The following is an 18,144-nucleotide window of genomic DNA, read 5'->3' as shown; positions in this document are numbered from 1 at the left end:
GACACATAATGGTGGGAAATTAACTGACAAAATGTAAATTATTAACGTTTATTCAACAAACGTTAGATACAACAAGATACATTGAGCTTGTGATCATAGAATGAGCAGGTAGCCATGATATTGTGTGTTGTTGCATGACTCCAATGTGCTCCATAGGCTATGCTACTGTGCTCTCTGTAGCTGGCCACAGCTGGTGGGAGAACAACACATGCACATTTATAAGCAATAAACACAATGACTGATCTTGCGTTTGTATTTATTTATTTTTTGGTAGAGAAAGAGGTGGGAAAATATGTTTACGAACACAGGTGGCTAGTCTGTGGTGTGGGACTCCAATGGGTTTAAGACCCAAAGACTACCCACTAAAAACCTCCTCTTACTCTTCAAACCCTAGCCTGGGAATACTTGTCGCACTTCATCAGATCTAGGCCAAGTTTGTCTACGCCCAAAGGGCTTCTTCTGTCAGTGATGGGCAGTGATACTTACATCGTTTGGTCAGTGATGGGTTCTCCATCATTTTCAAAAATTTTGGAGAAGATTTTATTAAATCAAATGGTCACTCATTTAGAAAAGTATAATCTTGTTAACAAAAAACAATTCGGTTTTAGACAGGGAAGATCAACCCAGATGGCAGTATTTGAGCTGATGAGTGACTTGTTGAGGGCCTTGGATGAATCGCAGAAAACATTTGGAGTTTTCTGTGATTTGTCCAAGGCTTTTGATTGTGTCAGCCACGAACTGCTGCTTAAAATGTTCGATGATGACAGAATTGCTCACTCCTCAACTTGGAGGGAGGTTGTCTGTGGGGTGCCGCAGGGATCTATTTTAGGGCCAGTATTGTTTCTGTTGTACATTAAATTAATGATTTACCAATCAACATTAATACTCCACTTTACCTTTTTGCAGACGACACTACAGCAATAATTATGGGTCAAAACAAACAAATAACAAAAGTAAAGCTTTTAAATACTCTCCATGAAATATCTGACTGGCTATCAAAAAACTGTCTTAGTTTGAATTGCTCCTAAACAAAAATCTTAGCTTTCACTTCTAACAATAGAAACAAACAAATAAATGAGGAATTCCTCATGCCAACTGAAGAACTTTGTGAAAATTCGCTTAGTGTGAACTTTTTAGGTTTTACACTTCAGGACAACTTAAAATGGCATGATCAAATTCTGGCCATACAAAAAAAAAAACTTAATAAATCTCTTCATGCTATTAGAACTATTGCCAACATCTCAGATATAAAGACATGTCTTCAGGTTTATCATGGTTATTTTTTATCAATTGTTAGGTACAGAATCATCCTTTGGGGTGGAACATCAGTAATTGACAAGGTATTCAATTGACAAGGTATTCAATTTACAAAAAGAGGCCATTCGAGCAATGTTTAAACTAAAATTTAGAAAATCATGTAAACAATATTTCAAAAATTATAAACTATTAACTGTACCAGCTCTTTATATTTTTGAAGTTCCAAAATTCTTTAAAAAAACATCAACAATATTTTTCAAATAACAGTCTGGGGACTCAGGGTTCAAGAAACACAGACACTCTGCGGTACCCTAAACATAGATTGTCCCTTTTGGAGAAGGGTCCATATTACATGGCAATTAAACTATTTAATTACCTTCCACAAGAGATAAAATACCCCCGCCGCAGCAAACCTGCAGACTAAGCGAATTTCCATTTACCTGATAGGATTTACACTAAAATGTCTCCTTAAAAATATCACATTTATTCCCTATTTAAATAACATTAGTTTAACGAGTACTTAGGTTTGCTGCAACAGGGAGGGTAAAAAGGTGTTTTTTTTTGTAAAATGTAATAGTTTAGTATGAAATTAATGCATTTTCCAAATTTGATCAAAATATGTTCATAAACAAGCAAACTATACAACAGTTTACTTATTCTCCATAAGAATAACATGGGAATTTTAAATATACAGATTTTTGGAATTTTCTCCGTAACCATAGGCGCATATTAACGCTTCAATAATACTAAATTATTTGTTTTTTTAAGCTCTACAAAATGGTTTGGAAAGAAACTGCTAAATTTTAAGTTTTTAGGCTAAAAAATGGGAAAAACCAATTTTTACCCCATAAACCCCTGTTCCCATAGTCCAATCATGCTGGTTTGCGAACTCGTTCGAATAAACGTAGTTTTACACGTTTGTACCAAATTTCATCAAAATCGGATGATTTTTGCTCGAGTTATCGCGCTAACGGACACATATATAAATATATATATATGAATTTGAACGGATGGTGTTTTTTGTCTCTAGGGACCTCAAAACGAACAAGTAAATCGGTCCCGCGTCCAGGTCTTACCATGAGTACTACGGTAATAGCTTATTCCCTATAGGGGAAATTCACTAAAAAAAAAAAACTAACACATTTAAAAAAAACTGGAAACTCATCTAGCTGCAACATGTCCTTATAAAGTGGATGATTTTTTTTTTAAATGAGCACATCTGCCTGAGTCAGGGGTTGTACTGTATATATTCTCTTTTTTGTTAGACTATATATATCTTATCCATTATATTTGATTTTTAACAATTAATTTACACTCTAGTTATAATTGACATGCCATCTGTTACATGAGCTATGCTCAAATTTGTAATGTTTTTTATGGCAAATAAAGAGTTTGAGTTTTGATGGGTTGGATAAGTAGTATAGCCTAATCATGTGTACGATTATTACAGCATGTATCACTAACACTTGTGTCTGTGCTAACAACCAAGTATTTAAAATACAATTACTCGACAACCAGCTATTTGGCACAAAGTTTGAACAAAATGTGACATCCAATCTTTGAGGGAATTCAAGCTCTTGATGATAAAAAAAAAATGAATATGAAACATTTTCCTACAAGAAAGGATAGTGTTACTTGTCTTAATGTTGGAACAATCCGTTTTAGGAGTCAACTTAAGTTGTTTTAACCTGAGGAAAATTAACATTAAAAATCCCTCATTGTAAATAGCAGCATGAAACAGTTTTACACTAATGGACCATTCCGACAGTAGCACAGGTACCATATTATAATCCTTTATTCGGTAAATTGTTGGTCAGGAGAATCCATCATAGTTTTAGTACAAAATAAAAGTTCGGAGAATTTTTGACAACTCAAACATTGAAATCAGCTTAATACGTTCAAAGGAGAAGTGTAGACAAAAAATAGCTTGCCTCAAACGCAAGGGGCGGTATCGTCTGGCACCTATTATCTGAAATCACTGCTTCCCGGTATTCACAAACTAATACAAGGCTTTACATCTAGACTGATAGTACCTGTAAGGTCCTTGTCATATATGTGGAAGCCATCGTACATACAGGCAGCCAGTAGCATGTCCTCTGTAGTGTTAAACCTCATCCGCCACACACCCCCTCCTGTGTGTACCGAGTGAACAGGTCGCTGCATACGTCGAGTGTCCCACTGTAGTATGTGCTCGTCATAGCTACACAGCGGATAAAGTAAATGTTATGATCAGGACACAGCAAAAACAGTAGTGATGGGTAAAAACATAATTGGCTGCTCAGTCTGGAATTCTAGACTTGAACAACCTCAAATTACAATCTGAATTAGAATGTTCAAAAACCACAGTTGTATACGGTTGGATAAGAAAATTTCAGTAGATTCAACTAAGACAGTTAACAATGCAACATAAGTATAGGTTATAGAAAAAAAATATGTTAATAAAACCTCCAGTATGGTTCCAAAAAGGGTCTTCAGTAAAAACCTCTTTGTTGTACAGTATATCATTTAACTTTTTTTATACAAGTAAATGAGTCATTTTAAGGTACTTAATTGATATTTGGGTTTTCAAATGGTAATACCAAAGTTTCTGGTTCAATCCTGCTAAGTCGTGATAACTTTTTGTGGTTTGACACTGTATTCAGCTGTCCTAAATCATTATGCTGTTAATCAAAGTTCTGTATCAAGGACTAGCCGATCTGTCTATTTCTTATCCATAGACATTTCAAAATTTTATTTTCCTCCATAAATTACCTGCGACCTGTAAATACAATAAACAGATTTTTTAAATTACAAAATTGATTAAAATCAAACTGGTTTTTGATAACATTTTAGTGTACCCCTGTGCTTATAATATAATTTCCTTCTAAAATATGAAACAATCATACCTTCCAGACAATAGTTGATGTTCCTGGCTTGACTGAGCGAAGCTTGTAACTCCGGCAGAATGTCGAGTGGAGGTAAGCTTTGCTGAGTGAAGGTCTGTTCTTAGATCATACGCCCTTAACTTGGCGTCATCTCCGCCTGAAACATAAGAGCTACTTGTTACATATAGATATTTTTGCTGTCAGGTAGGTATTAAGGATGGTAGTAAATACAATATCATCCAGTTGATTTTGTCTTGACATTTATAATCTGACATTACCGCTACTACAAAATAGGGATGAGCATCCATAGGAAAAATTTATGATGTTCACCATCGATGTACCGATAACATCGTAGTGAAAACATCGATGTTTTTCACAAACACATCGATAATTGATGTTTTTTTAAATTTCAGTTTTTTGTCTGATCTCTGTCTCAGTACAGGTTCTAATTAACGTAGCTATTAGATTGACATTTTGGATTGGAAGTTTCTTTGTCACATTCGCAAGACGAATTACCGGTCTTAATTTATTATGCTGAAGCAGGGAGTGCTTCCTCTGAAATTTATTACAATTGAAATTTTTTCTGGCCGGATTAGGAACGCACATTCAAAATGTACATATTTTACCTCAATTTTCTCTAAGTCTAGTCCAGTGTGCGATATTTTTGAATTAGATATTTCATCAGCCTTTCAATAGAATGATTACACAAATTTCCTTTCTAAGACCAAAATTCAAATTTTAATTAAAAAACTAGTACATTTAGTAAAAAAAAAATGCCGATATTTATTTTGATGGTTAGAAAAAACATCGATGTTCGATAAAACATCCGTGTCCTACAATCAATGTAAAAACATCAAACATCGATGGAAAAACATCGAACATCGATAGAAAAACATTGATCCCTCCTACAAAATCAAGTATCAATCTTCCCATGGACCAATCACTAGTTGACAATGAAATTTCAACTCTAAATGGTACAAAACAAAAATAGAAAATCAGACTCTTAAGGTAATACTAACGGAATTTAACTGGCTGGGTAGCTGAAAGGTTATAGTGCTCGCTCGCCTAGCAATCAAAAGGTTGGCCGGTTCGATCCTTAAAAGTTACTAGTCAGTAGCAATACATGGTTTGAAACTGGATCCTTGATCTTTTGGCTCTAAATAAATAAATAATCCTGGCTAATGAAACAGCTGATCTCAGTCAGTAACAAAGCTACACAGATCATATCACTCCAACCTTCACGATCATAATGGGTTAGGTAAAAACACACCTAGGGGGCGTCCCCATCTCAATTGATAATGAGAATGGTTACGAAAGCAAACCTAGCCCAACACAATTTAGTTTTAAAGAGATTATATGACAATCACTAACCTGTATAAATAGTATTTGGACAAAAACGGTCTATATGAACTGTCCAAGCTTCATATTCATGGGCTGTCCAGTTGTGTTCCAATTTTAGACCTGGAAAACAAATATTTGCTTTTTTCTGAGCGGTTTCTGAAATTTTACATCTAATAATACAAGTAAAAGTTATCATTGTGAAGTTATATTTTGTTCCAAGTGAACTTTAAGACTTTTGAACCCACTAAGTTGAAATTTTACACAAAGGTAGATTGCAAAACCGTCAACCTATTCAAGTTCTTAAAATTCCCTCTTGCTATGTCCTGCTCCTGCACAGCCCAAAGTTTCTAGGCGGAGCTTTTACTGATAAATAAATACTGATTTATTTTCATGGCAACAAAAAATCCAGAAGGTTTTCATTTGCTCAACTTACTTTAGTCACCGTTCGATCAAGTTATTAAGTTTATTCTATGACAATATGCCTGATTAAATCAAACTAAATAAAATATTGTTAAACCAAGTGGTAAAATTTAGTGTTGTTTTAAATAAGTAGTGTTTCCTAAAGTAGATTTTAAAAACCACATTATTCTCTTCAGTCTTCAGCGTCGTCAATGTTGTAAAGCATGGGTAAAGGTCGATTCACACACATCAGTCCAGTCACAGTTCCGTTACAGTCCAGTTGCAGTCCAGTTACAGTCCAGTCACAGTTGCATCCGCAATTTCTCAGTCAATTGTCCGTCAGTTGGTTTCAGTCAGTCTTCCGTCTCTAATATTTACAGTAATTTACAGTCAAAAAATTTAAATTTTAAACCTATATTCTATTAAATTATCATTGTCCATCTTGTTTATTGTTACAAACAGTACTCAAAATACAAACGCAACCGTTTAAATAACAATAACACTATTTTCTAACCTTAAACAGTTCCGTCAGGCGTCCGAAGAATCAAAAAGTATCGTTGGAAAGAAATCTGAAATTGACTGACGGATGCCAGCAGAGTGACTGACGGGACTGCAACGGATGAGTGTAGATAGCGCAATAGAAAATCCATCAAAGAATATTTTTGTTAACTGTGACGTCCTGAAGTGACTTTACTGTGACGTGCCGTAACTGATGTGTGTGAATCGACCTTAAAGCAGTCAGTTTTTTTTGTCCAAGCAAGGTTTAGTTTGTCATAGTTGACCAACCTGCAGTGTCCAGACAGAAGATGGATATCCGACCTTTTGAGTCACTGACAGAAATCCTCACGTCACAACTCACAGACCAATCCAGAGCCAAAGCCAGGACCTCTCCTTTGTCTTCTGCGCTAGGTAGATTAATGCTGAGTTCCTCTACGAGCTTGGCTGGTAATGTTTCATCTCCTATAATCGAAGATTTGGTAGTAGTTAAATTGAAAAAGCATCCTTCAAAAGTCGTTGTAGAGGAATCAACGTGTTTGTAAAGTTAAACATTTTGAGAAGATGATTCAAGCAGACGATGTGTTTCGAGAAAAAACTATGATAGTCTGCAGTTTAAAATACAAACAACTAAGTAAAACTGCAGCCACAATTATAATGTTGTTTTAGTTTTTTCGCATTTTCCTTTGATAAATTTATTATGCAAAAAAAAAATACCTTGTTACAACACATTACAATTCACTTTTAGAATTTTAATATTATAGAATATACAAAACCTATCACTGACCATTATTCAACTTCATACATGGAAACAGACACACCACTATACACTTTGAAAACATTACAAATCTTTGCAGTGGCGTAACAGATTTTGTAGGGCCCCCCTGCAAACTTATTTTTTGGGCCCCTTCAATGAGTTATTTTTAGACAACCGATACAACAAAATCAAACGCCCTCCCCCCCTTTTTATTGAATTATTGTTAATACATTTCAATAAGAATGAACTTCAATTTTTCGACCCTACTCGTCTCACGGGCCTCTCTGCTCACCAGTTCCCGCACACCGGTTTGCGGGCCCTCTCAGCTCCCGGGCCCCCCCGCATTGTGGGCCCTTCTGTTACACCACTGAATCTTTGTTTCAAAATCATTTTGGTGATGATGAGATTCTGTTGTTGAAAAGTGATATTGCAAAAATTTTCCGTCACTGAATAAAACAGAAGTTATCATAAAAATGTAACTTAAGTTTGACATATCAGTTATGGAAAGTGTCTGCAACATTTTTTGTTTGTTTAACCACATGAGGAGCATGTTACCTTCAATCAGTTTGTAGATAACCAGCTGTCCTGCAGCATTGACGACACCCAGCAGAGCTTTATCCTGGATCAGCTGAGGAGCCCACTTGCAGTCGAGTACTGCAGGCATGTGAACAGTCTGCAGGAGTGAGAGTTCCTAAACAATATGTAGGTCATTACAGATAGCCTTGTGGAAAAATTCATTTGTTTAATATTTTAATTGTGTGTGTCTACGCCATTGGCATTTTTTATTTTAATAGTCTAGAATCGAATTAGTGACCTTTGGATGAAGGCAAACACTAACCATTCGTGAGCTTCTATACATTTGGGACTCTTGTATTTTTTAATTTCTACTTGAAAATGTTCATAGATTCACATAAAATTAACAAAAATGCATAGTTTATAATAGTTACCAAGTACTTGATCAGTTACAAGAGTTTTAGGTTTTGATGATTCAACTCTTTCTTCAATTCCAACTTGCAAGCCGCAAAACTAACTTTCCTTTGTTTCATATAAGTACCTGGGGACCGAGCTTTGCTCGGGGAAAATCATTAGTCCACTCTGAAAGCAGTCTTAGTACTGTATTGGAGACACATAGATCCATTCCCAAACTCCACACGGCTCGCCTTTACTACGTCATACACCATTTCCTACGTCATGGACCTGTTTCCCTCCATTTCCATAGCACTTTAGGATTGTAGATACCTTAATCTAATCGTTATTAACAGTTCCCACACTCCGGACAGCTCGTCTTTACTACGTCCTACACCATTTCCTACGTCATTGACCTGTTTCCCTCCCTTCCCATAGCATTTCAGAATTGCAGATACCTTAATCTAAACGTCATAAACAGTTCCCACACTACGGACAGCTCGCCTTGACTACTTCCTTCGCCAATTCCTACGTCGCGGACCTGTTTTCCTCCCTTTCCATAGCATTTTTGGATTGCAAATACTTTAATCTAATCATCATAAACAGTTCCAAAACTCCGGCTACTCGCCTTGACTACTTCCTTCACCACTTCCTACGTCGCGGACCTGTTTTCCTCCCTTTCCATAGCATTTTTGGATTGCAAATACCTTAATCCAATCATCATAAACAGTTCCCACGCTCCAGACAGCTCACCTTGACTACTTCCTTCACCACTTCCTTCGTCACGGACCTGTTTCCCTCCCTTCCATAGCATTTTAGGATTGCCCATACCCTTATCTAATCGTCATAAACAGTTCCCACGCTCCGGACTACTCGCCTTGACTACTTCCTTCACCACTTCCTACGTCGCGGACCTGTTTTCCTCCCTTCCCATAGCATTTTAGGATTGTAGAAACCTTAATCTAATCGTCATAAACAGTTCCCACACTCCGGACAGCTCGCCTTGACTACTTCCTTCACCACTTCCTACGTCACGGACCTGTTTCCCTCCCTTCCCATAGCATTTTAGGATTGCCCATACCTTTATCTAATCGTCATAAACAGTTCCCACACTCTGGACAGCTCGCCTTGACTACTTCCTTAACACCTTCCTACGTCGTAGACCTGTTTTCCTTCCTTCCCATAGCATTTTAGGATTGCAGATACCTTAATCTAATCGTCATAAACAGTTCCCACACTCCGGGCTACTCGCCTTGACTACTTCCTTCACCACTTCCTACGTCGCGGACCTGTTTCCCTCCCTTCCCATAGCATTTTAGGATTGCAGATACCCTGATCTTATCGTAATAAACAGTCCCCACACTCCGGACTGCTCGCCTTTACTACTTCCTTCATCACTTCCTACGTCACGGGCCTGTTTCCCTCCCTTCCCATAGCATTTTAGGATTGCCCATACCCTTATCCAATCATCATAAACAGTTCCCACACTCCGGACAGCTCGCCTTGACTACTTCCTTCACCACTTCCTACGTCACGGACCTCTTTCCCTCCCTTCCCATAGCATTTTAGGATTGCCCATACCCTTATCTAATCGTCATAAACAGATCCCAGACTTCTCACTGCTACCCTTGACTACAATGTATCGAGTAATCTTAAGTATAATCTTTGCTAAATGTTTTTTTTCCTTTTGTACTGTATTTGTAATTTGTTAGTATACTGTGGGTAGTTGGCTTATTATGAACACATGCTACAACTTCAAGTCTTTTGTTTACTTTTTCCTTGTTATTTAATTCAGCCAACAAGGTTACCTAGCAACCCATAAGACTATTGTAAAAAAAATGTGATTTTCAGTTTCATTTTTCTACGTAATTAGATTTTTGTTGGCAGTTCTAACTGCAGTAAACTCGTTTTTAGGCCAGAATTAAACTATTTACAACATTTGAAGAAAATCGTCGGAACCGTTTTCGAGATCTTTGTGCAAGCAAGCATACATACATACAAGCAAACATTGCTCGTATTAGAGTATAGGATTATTGTTTTGTTGAACAGTATGAAATGTTTCTTGAGGCATTATTTTGGTGCTGCGTCACATTTTGAGGCACATTATTTGAACAACAGGTCTAAAAAGTCAACCTTTACCAACCTTAAAAGTTGGCATTAACTTATTTGTTTTAATAAATATTGACTATCAATTCTGTACAGTTAGTGTACATAACATACTTAAAAGTAAGAAATTAACTTTTTCTTAAAACTGTTAACATATTAAAATGAACCTTAAGGTCATCTAATTTTTCTAGCTTCTTGAAACAAAAGAAAAAATAGAGCTGTATTTAATACTCTCACTTTTTATAAAATTACAACTCAAAAATGATTACCTTCACTTCAGAGTCCATAAATGACAGCAAATGCAGTTTGCCTTGTCTGGAGGATGTCAGCTGATCTTCCCCCTCAATCAGCTGATAAGTGCCACAGACTAACAGCTGATGCTTGGAGGGAAATGGACACCACTCTACAGAGTCAGCACTCAGCTCTGTATCCCACGATACTAAGGTAGTGATTTGTGCCATGTTCCAGCTGACAAATTTGTTATCAACCTTCTCACCTAAAAATAACAAGTTGTATAAGGAAGAGTTTGGGTGAAGATACTTTGTATTTTCGCCTTTGCTGAAGATACCATATGAAGATCAGCTTTCATACTATAAGCTGATTTTTTCTCTGATTGTCATGAAGCAATTAATTGTCAATTAAGACTGGGAATTAAACCATGGAGTAATCATAATACCTTATCGATTTTTCTTACTTATGGATCCGCTGAACATTATTTAAAGGTATGTTTTAATTTTGGTGAAGGCTGTTCTGTGCTGGAGGCGCTTTTAGACATAATTATATGTATACAGTGGCCCTGGTTCAGAGAAGAGAAAGCTGTAGGATAATTCATCTAGGAAACAGAAAGGAGAATTTGGTCTGTGTTAAAGAACGCTGACCAATAAATGCCATACAATAATTTGTTGTTGTTGTTTAGTCACATTTATAACTACACATGTAAAATGTACTCTAATATAAAAAAATAAAATATAATCATTCAGTTACCATCAGCACACACAAGTGTCACCAACATGAAACACATCAAGAGGGCCGAGATTTTGAAATATAAAATTATATAGAGAAGTCGACTTATGTCTAAAGTTAATGGTACAGATTAAAACCTTCTAAAAGTGTTTTAGCTTATTTAAAAATCTTACTTGTGTGATAAATGTACTGTTGCATTTGCTGAATAGCCACTTAAATGGTTAGTTTTAACTGAATTGTGATGGACTTGACTGAAGATTTCTAACCTCTAAACAGCTAAAATGTAAAACAAATTAACGTAATATTTAAATAAACCAAAAATAATTATCTACGTGTCAGAATAGATATACCTGTGGACCAGATCTTTATTGTATCCGTCCCTTTGTTTGCTTTAGTTTTTGTTATTTTTAGTAAATAATTTCTTTCCAGAGTTGTAAATCTGCTAAACCCAACAAACATAATACCTTGTTTGTGAGTAATACTGGTTTACTGGTAGCTTTGGTCTTTTAGTTAATTATAGTAAAAAATGCTTCCCTGGCTATAATTTTGGAAATTGTCTTCATGAGTATGTGAAAAGGTATATAGGGTCTTTTGAGATAAGCTTAGTTCTTGGTAAAAACCACTAAATCAGTGTTTTTTACTAACTTGTGTTGGTTAGTCTATGGTAAGGGTTAAAAGCCAAAAAACCAGTACAAATTAAAACATCTTTATTTATAAAATATACATTACACCATCGTAAAAGTTCCAAAATACATGAGCTGAGTATAAAAACCCAAAACCCTAAGTACAAAACAGTCTCTTATATTTTAATGAATACTGAATCTTTAGAAATATATATATATCTAGTCTTTGCAGTAACATTATGTAAGGCAGACATACATCGTCTATAATCATATGTACGGTACGCAAAAGGTAGTTACACACTTGCATCATAATGAACACAATGAAAACACATAATAATGTTCTCAAAATCACACACTGGACTACATTTTTTTACTAAATAGTATTTTGTATATTAATTATACAAAGTTAAAATTGTTTAATCAATACAATACTTTACATCTGAGCATACCATTGTATTTCTTTGTATCTAACTTCTATTTGTCTGTATATTGATTGTTCTTAAATTGTTCTAAGATATAAGAGAAACATAATAGAAATGAAATACCAAAACAAATTTTGTTTTTAGTACTAAAACACTACAACCTCGATGATACTGAATGATCGCATATTTAGTACCAAAATATTGTAATTTAATGCAAGTTTGGAATTACAGATGCCAAATAAGGCATTCAAGTAAATCATTCACAACCAATGCAATTATCAATAACTATTAAGGCTTATTTCCTAATCTTAAGCTAAGTTAAATAGGAAATACAGATATGACTCAAATGCTGGCAGTACCGTTATATAAAAACAAACTTTGTACGTGCTAAAGGAACAGTAGAATTTAATACAACATATCATTACATAAACCCTTAGTAAATCATGGTTATACTACAATAGGCTCTAGGGTTTTTTATGAAGTGGTAAATTTTTTATAGAAAGGTTTAACTTTGTTCTATACTTAGCTATTGAATTGTTTTGTAGCTATTGATTGTAGGCCTACTGATAATTCATAAAGCTGGTTCAAACAATTTTCGGGTCAAGTTTATGAACCAATCTTTCTCTTTGTTTTAAGGTTTGAACCTTCAACTTGGGCCAGGTAAACTCGTCTGCCCTTAAAAAGATATTAAATTACTTGTGTTCTTAAAATATTCAAACTTCAATTTCAAATGTTCCAAGCTCGTTCATCACATTTTGGGTAGGTATAAAATATCAGCTGGTCACATAATAATACATGTAGGCTAATTAAAGCCAGTCATGTAACATAAAGCATTATATTAATTCAGAGCTGGGTTAATGTTATCTTGACTATCAAATGAGCAATATTTGGTACGTGTGATTGTATTTAATAATCAAAAACCACACGAAGCAAATGCACAGCAAAGTCTCAAAATAACCATTTGATTTTTGAGTAGCCTAATACTAGAAGTCGCCCCGTAGTTGAAAACTCAACCAAAAACATGTATTGTGCAAACTTCTCTATTTTCACTCCCCATGCTGTAAAATAAAACAAGTGATTTGAATTTATTCCATTTGTTTTGATTTTTTTCTTTTATACGTTGTCACTAACATGGCAACCCATAAGGCCCTTGTAAATGTTTGTTATTTATAATTCATTTTCCAAATTTTTATAAATATGTCCATAGACATTTGGATGAAGTAGATACACGAAGCAGCTTTAGCCAATTTACATTTAACAATAACATTGTCGAGCATTTTTTTATGTTTTTGTTAATTTTATAGTTCATATGACATAAAAGATTCAATAACTTAACTGACAATACGTTTTGTACTTTCAAAAAATTAGCATATTCAATAGAAATATAGTCTAGTTTCTTCTACTCATAGTCAAAGTTAAAATATAAGTAAATATAACAGCGCAGGGAGTTGTATGTATTTGTTGTAGGCCTATGAAATCTCAAGAAAACCCTTCGCCCATACAGGATTACAAAATCAATATAGTGTGTGTACCGTTGTTTAAAATTTCTAGCAAAGAATAAAAAGAGTTAGACTAAATAGGTTGAAACTTGTTTAGATATATGTATGGTCTATCGATATTTAAAATCTTGGATATTTAAAACAAGTTTGAAACACTTAATGGACAACACTTAGCATAACAAATCAATTGAACTTTTGAGCGTTTAATTGACTTAAAACCAAAAAATTAAAACCAAGAAAGCAAAAAGGTAGCCTACACTAAATTAGTAACTTATTATTATTGAAAGATGATAAATTACCACATTAAGGGGGCTTGATGACCAGCTGATGTTACAAAACTTTTTTTACACAACCAAAGAGAATACTTTTGTAAAAACCTCTTGCACAACACAGTTGTCACTCTTTTGCCATCTCACTAGTTACGGGCCGCACTCCTCTCCGTCTCCAGAAGGCACTCGCGCACCAGCACCCTCGCATGGACAATGCCTCGCTTGAGTCGCTCAGCAGATGACTTGCTGCCGGCATAGGTCGGTCGGATGTCTCGTCCCATCTCCTCTATGACAGCCAGCAGCTGAGCATACTTGGAGTGACCGGGCGGCAGGTGGATAATACCTCGAGCTGTCAGCAAGTCCAGCGTCGCTTGGTCATCGTCTAACATCATCTTGTCATACTCGGACGGCATGGCCCTGAAATACATTTTTAAGTAAGTTTATTTTCACACAGGTGTAGCTGGGGAGCTGAGTGGTTACGCTCACCTAGTAAAGAATATTGCCGGTTCAATTGTAAAACTCTGTAGATTTTTAGTGGATCACAACTGGACCCAGCTGTTCATTGGGCTGTTAATGAACTGTATTGACTAAAGAAACAACTGGGCATTGTCAGTAACAAAACTACAAGAGTCATCTCACTCCATTCTACATTCATTCTCGGTTTATATTTGGGTTAAAATACACCCATTTACTTGTTCATCTTGCTTGGTATTAATAACAATATGCTTACTATGTAGACTATTTTGGGACCAGTAGGCCTAAACCTTAACCCATATTAGTTAATTAGGCTGATCCGTTTCCCAAAGCGGGATCAATTGAGGTTTTGTAAGGATATAAGTTATTAATTTAGTATTAATAAACTAACTTTTAACCTAATTTATGTATGAGGCAACACTGAAACTAGACCAATGCATTTCAAATAAATCTTGTGAGTTGAAGAAATATTTCCAAATCAATGACCAATTAAACCAAAATATTAGCACATTTAATATTTATAATAATAGCACATTACAATATATATTTGTATGACATCATAGCGAAAACATGAATGTTTTTGAGGCTAAAACATCAATGTTTTTTTTTCAGTTTTTTGTCAGTTCTCTGTACCGGAAGGCTACTTCTACAGCTAATTGACCTAAAACTAATACAATTCAGTCATGGAAAACATCTAAATTTCAATACTTGGCCAAAAACATTGATTTTCAAAAACATTGACTGTTGATGCTCATCCCGATGAAAGAGTACAATTTGAAGTAATTTTGAACACTTTTGTCACCAGCTGAATTATTGAAAGGCTTGAATTAAGCACATTTAAAATAGCTTTTTAATTTGTTGATGGTAAAAATTAAAAATGTATCTTAAAATTTTACAAACTTATTTTATACCAGATGCAAAATTGGTGAGGCATACCTGTAAAGCTCTTGGATTCACTTACATTTCTGACAACTCTCCATCTTTTAAAACACAAATAACAATTTAACTCAATTTAACCAGAAAGACAGAATACACTAGTAAACTTTCATCCCATTGTATAATTTCAAGATTATTTTTTAGACCTAACTAGTTTACATTGGTGACACTGAGTGCTAGTGTCAGCAAAGTTTTGCTTATCTAATTTTAGTGTTAATTTTGTGATTTGTGACTTTTCTTTTTGGTTATAAAATAAGAAGGCAAGCTAGTGTTTTAGTAATGTTTCATGGTGTATGTTTAAAGCTTCTCAGCAACATTCATATCTAGGCTATTTAAAATAAATCACATTAAGCATGTTGTCAAATATTTGCAGATACTTACATACACACACAAAGATGAAAAGCTACAAGATCATTTAACAGATAAAATGTTTATCCCCAAGGTTAACATGGGAAACTCCAGAGCCACTGGGACGGAGCCCGACAGTCTGATCAGAATAAAAACCACCGGTAGTTAATTTCCTTAATGCCAAAAGAATCAATCAGTGTACCAAATTTCAGCCTCCCTAGGTAAATGGGAAGTAGGAGAATTAGTGATGAGTGAGTCAGTCAGTCAGTGAGGGCTTTTCATTTTATAGGTAGGCTATAGATAAGTTATAGCTTAAAATGAATGATGCTGAAGATAAGCTGTAGGAAGCCAGAAACACGTACAACATAAAACAACTAATTTGACACCTTCTGGCAAGTAGATTTTTATCCATAAAAGAAACTAAATGTTAACAAAAACACACCCCTAGCGGCAGCGGGCAGAACTATCATTAAAATTGTCTTCAGCTGAATCAATAAGGAGGACAAAACTAAATAAGTTTAGTTAGGCTATGTTTAATTTAACTTAGATGCTTTAAATACAAATAAGCCAACTGTAGGCCTACTAACATTTATTTAAAGAACATTAAGTAAAAAATTAAATGGGGTAAAAAACTGACTGAGAGATAAGTTAGAAGTTAGCTTTGTAAGCTAGGGTATGTAGAGGTAATAGGCAGCTTACAAGTTGTCTAGCTGTATGCATTTAGGCCAGCCTAGTTCATGAGTGATGAACCGAGTAGACCTAGGCCAACTAACTTAGGCTACCTATTAGTGAAATTTCAACATAGTTAAAAACTAGAGAAGCTCAATGATTTCTAAAATTAGATAGCATAGGGCACAGAGATGACAAACAGTGTCTCCACTTGACCAAAAGAATAATCCCGCTCACTGGGTCCAGACCCGTTTAATCCCGCTTTTTTATAATGAAAGTCCCGTTTTATCCTGCATGATTTTATTGTTACATTCTGAGCGTTATATTAGACATATTGTGTTTAAACATTGCTAGGCTATTATATTTTGTTACAGTAATTTTATCAATTGGGGTTGTAGTTGTTCACTAAAATAAAGCATAAAAAATAAAAACAGACGTCATAGCCAAAAATCCCGTTTTATCCCGCGTACCATTTTCATCCCGCTCATGCTCTAAAAATCCCGTTTATGGGATAATAATCCCGCGTATGGAAACAATGATGACAAGGCCTGCAACACTTCAGCAAGTTTGGTGTCGGCAGTTGTAACAGAGTACCTAATTGATGATAAATAAGTTAACTTTTAACCCTAGAGCTGGCAGTCTAGGGTTCTTTAACCCTCTCTTTAACCGGACAATTTTTATCAGCACATCGGTTTAACCGGACTAGATCGGCAGGAAGTGGGCGGTACTGAAAAGACTGATCTTTTGGGAAAGATTTCAGACCAGTGATCACTTGTCTAGACAATGCTCTCCTAAATTTAAGTCGTCGGTTTAACCGGAAAAACCGTTTATCCGGACTGGCCTCAGTCCCGAGGAGTCCGGATTAGAGGGAGTCTACTGTAAGTAAAAGGTTGTAAAACCATTTTCTTCTAAGCATGCTCTAGGTTAAAGTAAAATAGAAGGCAGTCTTTGGCCATAACTACCTTATATTGAATTAATTGTGCTGCTTGCATATGAAGCTGGTTCAGCAGTTCCAATTTTATGGTTTTAGAGTCTAGTAAAATGGATATAGGGCTCAGGCATCATTTAAAGATTAAATGACGACAAGTTACTGGGAAGGTTTAATGATTAATGTGTTTGAGGTTTAAACAGGCCTACAAGAGGGATAGATAGATAGGCTGCACTTTACTTTAGGTCCTACACTCATTTGAATGAAAATATCGATCAATATCAATTGTTTCATTCGATATATCGTTTGGTAAGTTAGGTTGGTAGGTTAACCTTGACCTTGTTCGAATGAAACAATCGAACAAGCGATATAGCGATCATTCGAGCGAGTCTAAGACCTAAAAAAGTGCAGCCGATAGATATATGCCTGCTAACTGGGCTTTATCGGTTAATCTCCCTTTGATAGGGTTTATATATCATCATTAATCTGTGATCTTGTTTTTTTTTTTTTTATATGTTTCTAAGTATATTGCTTTAGTTAAATAACTAAGTGTTTAGTAATCAGAATGTAGGCCTAATTTATAACTGGGCTTATTGCTAAGGCTAAAATGCAGAGAACTAACCTCAATCTAGAAGGTGGTGTTGCTGATGTCTCCCAAACTTTTGCTGAAGTTCGTTTGTTACATACAAATTAGTTACCTCAGTAATTTGCAGTTAGTTTTGAAAGGAACCGAGTAAGCTTAGAATAAATGTGTCAAAAGGTATTTAATCAGGATTGTTACATTAAGAAAAAAATAACATAATACTATTAGGCCTAGTCTGGTAGTCTAATCGTTATATTTATTTAATTCAATTCATCCATCTGCTGAGGTTCTGACACCGAGTTGAG

At 35.3% G+C, this 18,144-nt stretch overlaps 1 protein-coding gene across 1 annotated transcript; it reads right to left on the bottom strand.

Moving 5' to 3' along the window:
* Positions 1–62: 62 nt before the first annotated feature.
* On the bottom strand, positions 63–18,078 carry LOC128999568 (diphthine methyltransferase). Its single transcript, XM_054426140.1, has 8 exons — positions 17,879–18,078; positions 10,395–10,621; positions 7,669–7,804; positions 6,648–6,821; positions 5,493–5,582; positions 4,143–4,278; positions 3,291–3,457; positions 63–190 (listed from the first exon to the last, which is right to left on the bottom strand). Exons 2-8 carry the CDS (start codon positions 10,584–10,586, stop codon positions 63–65), a joined length of 1,023 nt encoding a protein of 340 aa, XP_054282115.1. The 5' UTR covers positions 10,587–10,621; positions 17,879–18,078.
* Positions 18,079–18,144: the final 66 nt, after the last annotated feature.

Source organism: Macrosteles quadrilineatus, unplaced genomic scaffold (genome assembly GCF_028750875.1).
Source record: "Macrosteles quadrilineatus isolate MER2022 unplaced genomic scaffold, UCM_ALF_1.0 Scaffold_8__2_contigs__length_117827958, whole genome shotgun sequence".
In the NCBI taxonomy this organism is placed as follows: Eukaryota; Metazoa; Arthropoda; class Insecta; order Hemiptera; family Cicadellidae; genus Macrosteles; species Macrosteles quadrilineatus.
The sequence above is the reverse complement of the archived record's forward strand: the minus strand, read 5'-3'. Positions and strand labels throughout refer to the sequence as shown.

Excerpts from the sequence above, each read along its gene's own strand:
- LOC128999568 (XM_054426140.1), bottom strand. The coding sequence starts at position 10,586 with ATGGCACAAATCACTACCTTAGTATCGTGGGATACAGAGCTGAGTGCT. Across the intron at positions 7,805-10,394 it reads TTATGGACTCTGAAGTGAAG|GAACTCTCACTCCTGCAGAC; the intron begins GTAATCATTTTT and ends CATATTGTTTAG. Across the intron at positions 5,583-6,647 it reads CTTCTGTCTGGACACTGCAG|GTCTAAAATTGGAACACAAC; the intron begins GTTGGTCAACTA and ends TTTGTTTTCCAG.